This window comes from Vigna umbellata, chromosome 1, assembly GCF_029865625.1.
Source record: "Vigna umbellata cultivar VRB3 chromosome 1, Vumbellata_1.0, whole genome shotgun sequence".
Lineage (NCBI taxonomy): Eukaryota > Viridiplantae > Streptophyta > Magnoliopsida > Fabales > Fabaceae > Vigna > Vigna umbellata.
Genome location: NC_142165.1, coordinates 96,658,550 through 96,672,992, shown reverse-complemented (window position 1 = coordinate 96,672,992; position 14,443 = coordinate 96,658,550). Strand labels below are relative to the sequence as shown.

The following is a 14,443-nucleotide window of genomic DNA, read 5'->3' as shown; positions in this document are numbered from 1 at the left end:
AAATGACAGCAGCAGTTGTGGCAAGAAAAAGAATAGTAGATTTGTTCTTTGGGGGGTCAAGAGAAATGAGAAGTGAACTACAAAGTTCGTCTTTTTTAGGAAGCAGTTGAAGCTTTTTTGACCAAGAAGATTTATTAATTCACGTCAACGTCGCAAACAATGATAACAAGGTCACACTGAAAGATTCAAAAGTATGCGGCCAGGGACTTTGGCTGATTTATCGAAGAAAAATATTGGGTAGGCCCAGATGTTATTGTTTAACTCAGGTAATAGTTTAACCGGAAAAGTCACCAAAACGCCAGCATAAATTTATGACAGTTATTAAGAGATTCTTAACTTCTATCAGTAACTAAAAACCAATTTTGTATAAAATTTTGGTAAGTTGAATTATTTGGAAATGGTCGAAATTAATTTTTGACCAAACTTTATTTATTTTCATGCCGAACCAAATTAGGATGAAGTGAACTGCGTGGATAAAAGAAGATATAGTAGTGATTTTAAGTACTTTCACAGATGGCTATTGGAGTAAAAAATCATTAATAAATTTTAAAGAGCTAACAGGACATAGTAGAACAAATGCGGTAATCGAAGAATTTGCAAAATTTAAGTTGCCATTGGCAATGGCATTGATGGACGAGACGTATTCATTTTGAACCAAAACCAAACCACCTTGCCAAGAAGAACTTGTTTTTGCCACGTGGGGCCTCCTTTTCCGCATGTTGTGGTGTTGGAGCTGGAGAAGGAGATAGCAAAGGTGGCGTAACGAGTTTGACTGCAAGAATAGTTTATGTCATCATATATTCATAGATGGAAAGGTCAATTACTGAGTATGTGTTCATTAAGTGGAGGAACTTCGATGATAAAATCAGAGTCCAAATATATGTAAACACAACTAAAAAGCCATAATGAGAATATAAGGAAATAAAAGGAAATGCAACCTGGATTTGGGGAAACCTTGAAAGCTTTAGAACTTCTTGTGTCGGAGGAATTTGTTTTTGAACTTGATATGGTGGGTTCGCGATCAGATACAGAGCTTGACTTTCTCTCGCGAACTTTATTCTTCGTCTTTCCTTCACTGTTTTCTTCACCTGCAATTTTACCAAGAATAGAACAAGTATTAGAGAGAATAGATTGCAAAATATCAGAGGCATTTCAACCAGATATATCGCCTATAGTTAACCATATTATAATGTTAAAACTATGAAAAACTCCTGTTATTATCTTCATTAACAGAGTAATTACTGATTACTCTACCGCGTCTGTAGTTGAAAAACCAATTGGACAACACTGCCTTCCTCTTTATGACATTTCACATAAAATCTTTTATGTTTTTTTCGCTTCAGGTTCTAGGAACGGATCACATATATATATATATATATATATATATATATATATATATATATTTTGGTGCTTTAGATTAGCTAATTTGTAAAGAAAAGAAAGAAAAGGTACCGCAGAAAGAAAATTAGCTTCCTGTTTACTATTTTTTTTTCCAGCTAATACAAATAACTTTATTTTCTATTTTAAAATTCCCTTCGTTTCTTTTTTAACTTCTTCACTTTTCATCACTAATTTAGAAAAAAAAAAACATATCAGTAGAAAAATCCCGTTTAAATCCCAATCTACATCATCCTTTGAGAGTGGAAATTGACATTATTGAAAATTGAAAGCATATGATGACATTCTTAATTCATGGAGCAATGATATTTTGGGGTCCGCTAAAATCATACAACTGCTTTATGTTCATTATCTTACCTTTCTTTTTTCTTTATACTTACAAAAGCATATTTCTTCTAATAACTATATTACTTTAAAATACGTTGTCACATGCTTAATTGGATGTCAAAAGATAATTTTTTTAACTTGTAAAGTTCAGATTCACTCCTTCTCCAACATCTTGAAGAAAATACCAATCAAAAGAATTAACAAACAAGTAGAGTATATTTGTCAAAGATTTACTGGTTTTTGAATTTTATAATTTCATAAACATGATGCTCAAATATTTTGGAATTTAGAAAACCGATCATGAAAGGTTAAAATAAATATTACTTACTTTCAGTCGGAGATTTCCCGTAACTATGGTTCAAAGCTTCGATAAAAGAAGCAGTTCCCTGGTCTTGGATCACTTCAAAGAAGAAAAACAACTTTATTAATTAGTTTAACTTAATAATCAAGAAAATTACAATAACTATTTTAATATTGAAAAATATGAACTGACATTGATCGAATAATGCATATCTGTAATTTGGGACTGAGCCAGCCAATAACAACTGGACTGCTTCTGCATCTCTTGTCATCGATATTGCTGCAGATGATTTTATATTCTGTGTGTCAAGCAGAATACCGGCAAGCTGCAAAATAAATACATTCAATGAGCAACACCAAAGTCACTTGAAACCAAACCGGTGTTTAATAATTTTCAGAAGCATCTTTTAATATGGGGAACCATAAAGTAAATTAATGGATTGCAAACTAAGATCACCATAAATTTACCAATAGTTTCTTCAGAACAGGGTTTTCAAGTAAATCATAGGCATCTTCACAGTAATTGTCAGTAACCACTGTGCATTGGGATCCAACCTTGAAAATCAAAACAACAGATAAAGTTAATTATAAAGTTCATCTGGGCACATTGCCTTTGGATCAAACTTTTTGTTTATAAAATTAATTTTCAGATCATCTATAATTGATCATCCAACCTCGCCAGTAGTGCTCAGGACATCTTGTCCAACCACGAGGACGCTCAGTTGGCCAGTCATCAAAAGGCTTTCCATGTCCACCTGCAAACAAATTCACTGTCAGTTCACCAAACTAAGCAAAACACATCAAGCTTCAGCTTACTATACTAATCATACGTACAATGTCCTCCAAAGTCCAAACATCTTTATCATAAGGAGAGAGATAAATTCAGTGATGTCTAATCCAAATAATTATCAAATAATATACCAAATAAACAAAATCAAGACTTATAAAATGTACATGCATATAAACTGTATATGCATCTGACAAATGAAAGCTAAAAAGTAGTATGGAACATGTATTATTTCATCACTCATTGTTAAAGTCTTGTCCATGCAAAAACAACTTTGATATATTTTCATATAATTTGAAATTTATTCCCTAGTTTCATAGGCCAAAACACCTAGGCCTACATGGGACTGAAACTTGACAGCTTTTTCATGTAAGAACTAAAACTTATAATGATGATAAGGATAAGGAAATAACCTTTACTTTTATGCGTATTAATTCTATACCATTTATGTTATTAGTCGAATAACATTTTTCATGCCATAACTAACGAAAAGGCGGGTAAAATCTGAATCAATTTTGAAGATTGCAAAGGCACCTCATCAATGAAAAGCAACGAAGTGGCATCAAGACCAGCATGGTGAAAGAGCCACGCAGCCTGCTTCAGCTTCCACATGGAGCCGCGCTTAACATTCATGACAGGCACCACCACCACGCCACCCTCTTTTTCTTTCTGCCGGTAATCCAAGAGCCAGGCGTGGCAAATGGCAGCCACCATCGACGCCGTGCCTGCACCGCCACAAGACAAATTCAATCACTCTCCAAAGCTCCCACGTCACACACACACACACAAAAAAAAGGCACTCATCACCAACCGTTGGAAGGCCCAGAAAGCACGATTTGCACATTTGCATGGGACTCTCCGGTGGAGATTTTGTGCAGCAAAGTCCTCTGCTCTTTGAGGAAGCCGTTGAGGCATGCTTGCTCTCCTTTTGCAGCAACATGCCTCGGCGCCATCCTCTCCCGCGAGCACGTCGAAGACAATATTGTCCTCCGGTGAGCAGACTCGACGAGGTTCCTGGGCGGAGAAAGAGGAACAGAATCGGAAGGAGAATTCTCCGGAGCAGAAGTCTTGAAGGTTCGCCTGGAGTTGGGAGTTTGGATGCCCTGCGGGTGAGGCGCAGCAGAGGGCTCCGTTTGGAAGCGTGACTTTCGAGGATGCGGCTGACGTGGAGGGAGAGATGTTAAAAGGGTATTATCGGGAGGAGAAGGAGTTGTGTGTTGTGTGTTATTGTTATTGGTCGGTTTAAGGATGTTGGAGAACCAGTTGTGAACCGCCGTTGCAGGGGATCCATCCTCGTCCGATGAGGGTTGAGCGAAAGTGTCGGATTTGTTACGAGTGTGTCTGGCTGTTTTTGACAGTATCTCGTCACTGATCCCTACCCCTGTTCTGTATCTGCTCCATTCACATTATTATCATCAATGTCATTACCATTTTCATCATTATTATTTCATGTGATTGATCTAAAACATTATTCTTGAATGAAAGATTTACGAGTTAGTCTTGTAGGATTTTGCTTGAATACTGTGATTACCTTCGTGCAGACCTAGTTCTAGAGAGAGAGTCTCTGTGGTCCAATGAGGAAAGGGGTGAGGGTGGTTGTGGTGCTGCGAACCTTGGGGACCCTGAAAGACGACTTGGAGATCCACCGCGGGAAGGAGAGGAACCCACGATGAGTCGTGCCTCTTGCAGCCACTCTTGCGTCAACCTTGCACTGTTGCTTCTAGTGCTGTCGTCGAACCCTTCGTCCTCGTCCTCGTCCTCCTCGTCGTCGTTCACTCCTTTACTACCTGTGAGGTCGTAGGTTTTGTTGTCCACGTGATCTACTGCTCCAAAAAACATGTCGTTCATAAAGTCCGTGAGGTCCGGCGCTGGTTTCTCCTTACGTCGTGTCTCCGCCATCTTTTTTTGTAGGCTTAGAGACCCTTTGCTTTGTCTGCTCGACCTTCGATCCATTAATTCTGAGCTTAAGATTAAGTGTGAGGAGAGTAAAAGATTGGTTATAATTTTGTGGTATGTTTTAGTTTTTGGGGTGTTCAGTTTTAAAGATCGACAGAAACATAGAAAACATCAGTTTTGATTGTGGATGCAAAGAATTGGCCGGCGCTGGGGCTGTCTTGTATATATGTATATTTTATTTTACGGACAAAAGATAGAAAGAGAGTAGAATGATGACTGAATTTGCATGAAGAATTAATGTGGTAACGAGTAGAACTTATACAAAATTTTAGTTGAGGAAACGCCAGTGCTAATTAGTAGCTAATTAAGAGATTAGAGTAAAATCTTTTACAGTGGACTAATTAAGAGAGAGTCCAGGTGCATCACCTCCTTTTCTTGTTTCTTCATCAAATCCTATACTTGAAGCTTCATCGTTACTTTGCGAAGATATGTGAAGAGATTCAACTTTTGTCCATTACTGGCAGGCTTCTCTTACCTTTTTTTATTTATTATTGAGTAAAACTATAAAAAGAAATGTGTATTTTTACCCAATGTTCATGAAAACTGTCTACAAAAAACTAAATACAATAACCTCGATCTTATCAGCAAAAAAAATTGGGCAACATTAATTTAACATATGTTCTTTAGCAGTATTTGATAAAAAAAAGTTATGGAAACAATTTGTCAATTTTTTATTATATTTCCCCTTTTTTAGATTACTTCATTCATTTTATCAACCGTGTAGATCATGGGTTAGCAAAATTATAGTTATAACTTGTACAAAATTACGTATATATTACCAAGTTTAAAATAAATATTGAAAAGAAATAAACTAAGAATATTGCGGCTATAAATTTAATTGTTAAAGGACATTAGTTTTTTTTTTTAATGTTAGGACAATTTTTATATATTTGTAAATCATGCCTCTACAAATTGAGCATTAAATCTGTAAATCTGTTACCATTTTCTCAAAATAAGTGATTGTTTTATTGGGTTTATACCTTTGGTCCATAATATAAAAGAGGTAACTCGGGCTAAGAAACATATGTTTACATATGGCCCTATTTTTTTAAAACCCACTTACAAACTTTAAGGGAGAGGTTACTCCATACACCACTTCACATTACTCCGTGCACCACCACATTTTTTAAAAATTCTAAAATTATCCTTTATATTTTAAAATATTCTGCTTCTTCATATTTTTTCTTCAACGGATGTCGACATCCGTTCAAGAAAAAATACTTCAACGGATATGTTACACGGATGTGGCTACATCCGTTCAAGGTTTCTTTTTTTAGTTTTTAGTTTATTAATTTAATATTTTTTATATAATTAGTTAAACGGTTCTTTTTCTTTTTGGTTTTTAATTTTTATATTTTAAATTAATATATAAATCATATTTAATTTTTTTTAAACTTATTACATAATAGACATAAATTAATTTTATTTTATTTAATAAAAAAATTATCATTAATTTAATTTATATATTCTTATTTAATTAATTATTATAATATTTTTTATATTATTAGTTAAACGGATGTGACCACATCCATTAAGGTTTTTTTTAGTTTATTAATTTATTATATTTTAAATTAATATATAAATATTGTTTAATTTTATTATAAATTTATTACATAATTATATATAAATTAATTTTATTTTATTTAATAAAATAATTATTATTAATTAAATTTGTGTATTATTATTTAATTAATTATTATAATATTTTTTATATTATTAGTTAAACGTATGTGCCACGTCCGTTAAGGGTTTTTTTTAGTTTATTAATTTATTTTATTTTAAATTAATATATAAATACTATTTAATTTTATTTTAAATTTATTACATAATTATATATAAATTAATTTTATTTTATTTAATAAAATAATAATAATTATTTTAATTTATATATTATTATTTATTTAATTATTATAATATTTTTCATATTATTAGTTAAACAGACGTGTCATATCCGTTAAGGTTTTTCTTTAATGTTTTAGTTTACGGATGTGGTCACATCTGTTGACGGATATCAAAATTCGTTGAAGGTGAAACGGATGTTGACATCCGTTAAAAGTGTAATGGATGTTGACATCTGTTTTATTGGAAGTTCAAATTAGGTATGGGGTGATGTAAGAAGCATTTGGTGGTGGTAGAGGGAGCAACACTCTTTAAGCGAATATTTGCAAGATTTTTATTTCAATTTGTCAGGTAGAAAAAGGTTTGGGGCTGTGAAAAGCCCAATACATCATAAAAGATAGCATCAACAAAAAATCAACCATAATTAACATTGTCATTCTCAAGCATCTTTTGTTAAGTTCATTCTAAATCTTTGGAAAGTAGCTCGACAAAAATATTTTTTTCGAAAACAAGTTTTAGTTTTGCATCTTCACATGTAGAAAAAGGACAAAAACTTAATTGCACTACAAGTTTGAAGACACACCTTCCTCGTTTGTTTTTGTTTTATATTTAAAAAACATTGTCAACGCTAACAAAAACGAATATTGTATATCTGTACAAAATCTTCTATACACAATTATATATATATATATATATATATATATATATATATATATATATATATATATATATATATATATATTAGGTGTGATGTTAAATGTCAAGAATGCATGTTGTTTGTATTGTGAATGATGAATGATTAAGGAACATTTATGTTGTATGTTTTGGTGTGATGGATTGAGTTGTATGGAATAATTTGATGAAAATAAGTATGATAAGGTGTGTTTGTTACAATTGTCTATGATGAATTCGTTAATGAATATGAATATGTATGAACATGTATGTTGATGAATGATGGCTAAAATTAATTTTGTATGAGAGAGCGTTTAGTATAGATGAAGTAAAGTTGTGATGAGCTATGTATGTATGATTGTGGGTATGAAGACCTTGTGGAATTTTGTTATGATATATTTGAAATTTCATTTGAGAAGGTTATACTATGATATCAAGTAATGTATGGAGTGGAAATATTGGTGAAAATAGTTGTGAATTATGTTCTAAGTAAGTGTGATGACTTTAAGAGAGTGAAAGTGGATCAATGGAATGGAATGAGAACAATTTTGAATTGTATGATTGTTTGAGTTTTTGGCTTCTAAGGAAGAAGTATAAATCTTTATTAATTTAGTGTTATGCATTAACTTAAGATACATGTTAGTCAAAAGTCATCCTATACTCTACTAGGCTTATAAACTCACATAAATTATCGTAGTTTAGGTGGTAAGAGTTGAAGGAGATTATTGTGGCAGGATTAGAGGTGAGACCCCACATTTGAGGATGTCATAAGTTAACTTACTCTATCCAAAGGATTTTTATCAATTTGTTAGGCCAAGTAGAGCCAAAACCTTTGTTGTAATCCACTAAGAGGTTTTATGATACGTGCAAGACTTCTTATGTCCAAGTCAATGTATAAATCCATATAATTGATTCTAGCTTATGTTTGTATGTGTTAATGAAATTTCCTTGTGATTTTGAAATGATGAATGACTAACTTGGGTGTGATAACTTACTCTGTGGAAATTTTATTTATATGTAGCTAAATTATATATGTTTAAAGTTATCATTAACTTACCCTACTTTGTTTGTATATTTTTTTCTTTTTGCAATAATGAACATTCATTGGTGTGAGAGGGGATGATACAGGAGTGAATGCATAGGATGTAGTAGAACTACTCAGTTTAAATCATAGTATAATAAATATTTTTTTGTTGGTTTATATTTGTTTCTTTTCCAATGAATGTATTTATACTCTAGGTTAATTGTTGTGTTAATTATTTTGAATTATCAAACTTGTAATGTCTCATTTTAATGGTTTTATTCAATTAAAATAGAATGTTAGATCCTGCATAGTATAGTACGGGTCTTGTACTGGTTTTAAATATAAAATTTAAGAAAAAGTTTTAATAAAAAATATTTAGAATTTTTTTGAAACATTATATATGAAATACTTCTTTTAAATATAATATGAATAAATATTTTTTAATTATCATTAAAATTAATTATTAATTATAAAAAGCTAATATCAAAATTCCATTTATAATGTGTATTAATAATTTAAATATAAAAATAATTCTTTTTATATAAATTAAAAATTTAAGGTTTTTTTTACCAAAAACAATATATATAGTTTTTTTATTGTTTAATGTATAAAATTTTCATTTAATATATGAATTGTTATATTTGTTATTTTACGTACTACTAATATACGTAGGTGTAACACTAACGTAATGAAATTATGCTCTACAACATTATCCTTTTAAAAAGAAATAACTTTGTTATGAATAAGTATTAGTAACCAATTAAGCAATATATGAGAAAATTTTTTGAATACATTTCTTTATTTGGTAATACTCTATTATAAAAGAATTATGTAGTTTGTTTTAAAATGAATATCTATTAGGTTATGTCTATAATCCATTCAATCATAATTTAATTTTTTTCTTTTTCTATTGAAAAAGAATTAGAAAGATAACAATTAAAGTCATTCAATTATTAGAATTATTTATTTATATACTAAATATAACTATTATACAAACCATTACACACAATTCATAATTAGATATTAATTTACTTTATCATTTTATATTTATTAATGATACTTATCATTTCGTACAATTTAATCTTCATCTAACCACACCTCAATCAATTTATTATATTAATCAATAAATTGAAATTTAAGTAACTCGTGCGTTCACTTTTGAAAAGCCTACTTTAAATAGAAAAGTGAGTTGAAGAAATAATTATGAAAGTTAGTTTATAAGTTTATAGCTCTTGCTTTGCTTACGTTAAGTCCGCAATCCCACTACGCACTGTATTTTGCGTGCCCCTTCTCAGCCATAAGGGGACAAACACAAATATTAAACATTATTAATAGAATCTCAATACTAAACTTTTTTATTTATTTTATTTTTATATTCATGGATTAGTTATAGGTATTTTTATAATTTTAGATTTATATATAAAGAGCGGTTAGAAAGTATAATAATAGGAAAATGTGTTCACCGAGAGGACTTTTCAATAAGAAAGCGTGATATGTCGACACTGGTATTTGGTTTTTAGGTTTAATTGCTTCCTTTGTTCCCAGTTTGGTTGAATTGTGTCAAATTCATCCTCATTTTTAAAAAAGTTTCATTGTCGTCCTCACGTGGTATAAAAGTGTCAATTGAATCCAAACATAGAAAAAATTTGTGTCAAAGTAGTCATTTTTCCTATATATCTGTGTCTTCCTTTCATATGTCACTTCTCTGGAGCTATGAAAAGCCTTAAATTGGATAAGGTAAAATGAATATCTGTACTTGATTGTATGAAAGGAAGACACAGAGATATAGGAAAAATGACTACTTTGACACAAATTTTTTCTATGTTTGGATTCAATTGACACTTTTACACCACGTGAGGACGACAATGAAACTTTTACACCACGTGAGGACGACAATGAAACTTTTTAAAAAATGAGGATGAATTTGACATAATTCAACCAAACTGGGGACAAAGGAAGCAATTAAACCTTGGTTTTTATAAGAAGTTGGAAGAGAAACAGAGTGGGAAATAAGGGCAAACCTGTAAAAATGTATATTCATAGTACTTTCGTGTGGCCCTCGTAAACTCCAAGCAATTGGGTAAAAGAAGAAAAAATAAAGCAGAAATGACAATGTCAACCAATAAAAAGTATACTAAATTTTGCCAATGGCCAAGTACACTCGTGTAAACCAACTGCATCAGTACAATCAAATCACCTGGTGCAGCGTCTCAATGGCTTTTCAAACTGTTCAAAGGATATCATTTTTTCAAAATTCAAATCATATATCTACCACTTGCTTGTGTCCGCTATTACTTTTATGCTATATTTTGAGCATATAGGCCTTTGACTTGTCCTTATCGATTATCAAAATTCAATTTGTTTAGATTTCCCATTATTTTATGAAAATTGGCTTTATATAAAGGCTTTGAAGTCAGTGCATCCCCACTCACATTCTAAGAATATCTCTCCAATTCTTAGCTGTTCTCTCAAGTGCCATTTCTGTACTCTCTTTTGACTTTTCTATCAGAAAAGCTTGCTAGCTGAAACTGAGAAAAAATGGCAGCACATAGCCTTGTGGTAGCATCACTTCTAATTTTCTGTTTAGCTGGAAGTTGCTATGGGAAAGTTCACTTTTCCTCCCTGAAAAAAACCCTTGATGTCACAGCTTCCCCCAAGCAGGGACAAGGTAAGTCAAAACATCCCTTCTCAGATACCCCCTTTCATCAAACTCTATATTTGAATCAAGAAAAACTGCACAAATTCTTAAATTTCAATTCTTTATGGATTTTATGAATTGGGTTGTGAAATTCACTTTCCTTGATGCTAAACCCAATCTGATGGTGTTAATGGTTACGCAGTTCTGGAGGCTGGAACAGACAAAATCACCGTGACATGGGCTCTGAACAAAACCTTACCATCGGGGACAGACTCAGCCTACAAAACCATAAAGGTGAAGCTGTGCTATGCGCCCATCAGCCAAAAGGACCGCGCGTGGAGAAAGACCGAGGACGAACTCTCCAGGGACAAGACATGCCAGCACAAAATCGTGGCCAAACCCTACGACGCTTCGAACAGAACCGTGCAGAGGTTCGAGTGGGTGATCGAGCGCGACGTGCCCAAAGCCACGTACTTCGTACGCGCCTACGCGTTTGATTCTAACGGCGAGGAAGTGGCCTATGGGCAGACGACAGACGCGAAGAAGAGCAGCAACTTGTTTGAGATCAACTCGATCAGCGGGCGCCACGCTTCCCTTGATATCTGCTCCGTTTGTTTCAGTGCTTTCTCCGTAGTGGCTCTCTTTGTGTTCTTCTATATTGAGAAGCGAAAGGGAAAGGCTTCTTCTTCCTCAAAGTGATTGAGTCACCACAAACACACGCGCGTGAGAAAAACGTCGCAGGTTTACATATTTCATCATGGTCATTAATAAATCAAGAGGGACCTGTTTTTCCCTCCTAATAGTCAGCTATCTTCAGTACAACTAAGTTCCATCACAATGTAGAGCACGATCTTCCCCATGATAATTTTATATATGTGATTAGGATGTCATCATTTGAGTAGCATACTATGAAAGTAAAAAAATAATAAAAGTGTCAAATTATGATGAACCGAGCCATCCGATGCGAAGTAAGGTGATAAGCTTAGATAGGAAGCAGTCAAATTTGCAGTTTCATTGTACAAAAGTTCTAAAATAATATGATTATTACAGTAAGTTAAAGGAGTTTTTGTCTAGAAAAGCCTCCTAATAGTTATACAAAACCAATAAAAAATTTGACAGATAAATCATCTATTAGGAAACCTCCAGTCTTTGTTAATGCTTTTTGAATCTTTGTCTCTTTCCGAAACAAGGGAAACACTCAAGTAGAACGCCGTTGATTCATGAACTTGTTCCGAGGTTAGCTAACTCATACAAGTAATTCCACTTCCGTTACTTAGAAAGTTAATTCCACGTGGGTTGGATTTGCCCGAGGACCACAATATTATCCAATTAACGAATAGGTGTCTCACAAAAATCAACATCTTGTCATTACAAATCTGCTGAAGAATGAAAGTAAATGTCTTTACTTCGCATTCTGCCCGTACCATAAAGTGATATTTTGTCGTCAAAAACTTCAGCATATCCAAACGAATCCGTGCCAGCAGGACATTCCAGGGCAGCTTCAAGAACTCTATGGTGAATTCCATGGGAATCAACGGAATACCCTCCTTTGTGATCATGTCCAGATACACACAACTTTACACAAGTGTATCTGTGTATCAAATTCATTACTTCATCGTAGTTCCATAGCAGTGCCTCGTTGGATGATGCAACAGGATCTAGAGGCATGTGGCAGCATATTACTACCTTCTGTTCCAATTTTGTTGCTTCCTGAAGAACACTGTTCAACCATTCCATTTGTTCCTTTCCAACAGCCCCATTGAACATAAGAAACCTTCTTTCGAGGCCCACCAAACCTGTCGGGCTGTTCTTGTCATCGTTCGGATTCTTTTCCCGGAGGAATTTCAAGGCCTCCAATGTTTTTGGATGGTCTTGTGGCCAGCCAATTGCACTTATGTCATACCCATCAAGGACTACGAATCTATATTCTGGCACTGGCGAAAAGTCATAGTAAGCATGGCTTCCAAAACTCTTGATCTTCAATAATGGAAGTAACTTACTCCGAGGCAGATTGTAAAGGCAGTGATTGCCAATCAAATGATAAACTGGTCCGTTGAACATCTCAAATTCATTAACAATTTTCTTTACAGTGTTAAGAGATTGATCTTTTGGACAGTATCCGTCAACAATATCTCCAAAATTTATCACAAACTTGTGGTTCTTATTAGTATTCCAATGTTTTACTGCTCTCTGCAACACAAGAATGCTGTGCCTATAGTAACGTGGAACACCAAGGAATGACCTACCATCAGGAATGTCAGCATACTGCACGTCCGATATCAATCCAAAAGAAAATAGAGGCTGTTTCCTCTCTGCGTTAATCAGTCCGTTAGCAGAACCCATAGTGTAGGTCTCTGCTATGCACAAGCTCCTATCGGAGATACAGCATAAATAATGTCATCAAAATAGGATTTTCGATGCAAGGTCTATGATAAAGTAATGTGTGTGTATAATCTCAAATAGAAAATTCATTTCATATGCAATTCACAATGATATTTAATTTAACAACTTTGTTCATTTACAAAACGGGGGATACAAATAACCAACTATCTCAACCTGTTAGTAAACTTGTCTATGCTTAGCAGTTAAGTTTCAAATTTTCTTCGTGGTAGATATTATATCAGTATCAGAAATTCAGAATGATGGATTGAAAGTATAGAAATAGAAAGAAAATACAATCAACCATAAATCTTGATTTGCTAACATGACCTGCCTTAAAAGAGTCTGGCATGTTCTAACGGGGAAAGAACATGATTCCTCAACTCTCTATTTTCACACTCGAATTTTTAAATCTATCACCTTCATCCTATTTTATCTATCACTCTTTCTCCATTTTCCCACCAGGCGTATACAGTCTAAAGGCCGAAAAAATATCATATTTCATCATTCCCTCTATACAAGTCAACCAGTTTGAGACAAGAGAAGACGCAACCACAAATTCAGGCAAATATAACAAGCACAGATGGACCCTCAATAATCTGGAAATAAGTTTCAGAACAACAGAAAAAGAAGAGAAACGGTCTTAACAGATCATAGTTTAGAAACTAAAGAAAAGGAAACACAGAAATTATTGTAACCGGGTAACACAGTGAGTTTGTTTGATCTCACATTACAGATTCCATACAGTGACCTAAGTAATTGTATGTATATATGAATAGAACAGGCAATGTAACAGAAGAGATGACAAAAATGGAAATGCATTGATGTTAAATTTATATGAATAGGCCGTTTTGCAGCTAGCATAACATGGAAAGAAAAATGCATGTAAAATAAGAGCGAAAGAAAATGAAGAGAAGAGAAGGATGGTACTTGTAACAGGAAGGAGAAAAAGTGAGAGAGAGGTAGTAGAATGGAAGGTGGAGGTTGGAGAGATATGTTTGGAAGTGGAACGAAGGAAGAAAATCGCAAGTCCCAACTCTGTGGGGTGTGAAAATCGGTAGACAGAGTCAAGGACTCGCGTTATTGGGAATTCGGACGTTAATGCAATATAAGGTGCTAAAAT

General features: G+C 33.4%; 3 protein-coding genes across 3 annotated transcripts; 1 reads left to right on the top strand and 2 right to left on the bottom strand.

The window, feature by feature from the left end:
• Window positions 1-444: 444 nt before the first annotated feature.
• LOC124841347 (uncharacterized) lies at window positions 445-4,888 on the bottom strand. The gene is made up of 9 exons (XM_047317603.2): window positions 4,344-4,888; window positions 3,624-4,204; window positions 3,347-3,537; window positions 2,700-2,780; window positions 2,494-2,580; window positions 2,219-2,351; window positions 2,054-2,125; window positions 939-1,088; window positions 445-772 (listed from the first exon to the last, which is right to left on the bottom strand). Exons 1-9 carry the CDS (start codon window positions 4,763-4,765, stop codon window positions 645-647), a joined length of 1,845 nt encoding a protein of 614 aa, XP_047173559.2. The 5' UTR covers window positions 4,766-4,888; the 3' UTR covers window positions 445-644.
• A 5,836-nt stretch (window positions 4,889-10,724) lies between these two features.
• WR3 (nitrate transmembrane transporter) lies at window positions 10,725-11,831 on the top strand. The gene is made up of 2 exons (XM_047317607.2): window positions 10,725-10,971; window positions 11,144-11,831. The coding sequence occupies exons 1-2, from the start codon at window positions 10,842-10,844 to the stop codon at window positions 11,638-11,640; spliced, it is 627 nt and encodes a 208-aa protein (XP_047173563.1). The 5' UTR covers window positions 10,725-10,841; the 3' UTR covers window positions 11,641-11,831.
• A 150-nt stretch (window positions 11,832-11,981) lies between these two features.
• On the bottom strand, window positions 11,982-13,557 carry LOC124841351 (manganese-dependent ADP-ribose/CDP-alcohol diphosphatase-like). The gene has a single exon (XM_047317606.2). It carries the CDS (start codon window positions 13,282-13,284, stop codon window positions 12,310-12,312), a length of 975 nt encoding a protein of 324 aa, XP_047173562.1. The 5' UTR covers window positions 13,285-13,557; the 3' UTR covers window positions 11,982-12,309.
• Window positions 13,558-14,443: the final 886 nt, after the last annotated feature.

Bases quoted from the DNA above. Each gene is read 5' to 3' on its own strand.
- WR3 (XM_047317607.2), top strand. From the start codon at position 10,842: ATGGCAGCACATAGCCTTGTGGTAGCATCACTTCTAATTTTCTGTTTA. The intron at 10,972-11,143 runs GTAAGTCAAAAC...ATGGTTACGCAG, and splicing joins TTCCCCCAAGCAGGGACAAG to TTCTGGAGGCTGGAACAGAC.
- LOC124841351 (XM_047317606.2), bottom strand. From the start codon at position 13,284: ATGGGTTCTGCTAACGGACTGATTAACGCAGAGAGGAAACAGCCTCTA.
- LOC124841347 (XM_047317603.2), bottom strand. From the start codon at position 4,765: ATGGATCGAAGGTCGAGCAGACAAAGCAAAGGGTCTCTAAGCCTACAA. The intron at 4,205-4,343 runs GTAATCACAGTA...TGAATGGAGCAG, and splicing joins AGAACTAGGTCTGCACGAAG to ATACAGAACAGGGGTAGGGA. The intron at 2,781-3,346 runs GTGCCTTTGCAA...ATTTGTTTGCAG, and splicing joins CGTTGCTTTTCATTGATGAG to GTGGACATGGAAAGCCTTTT.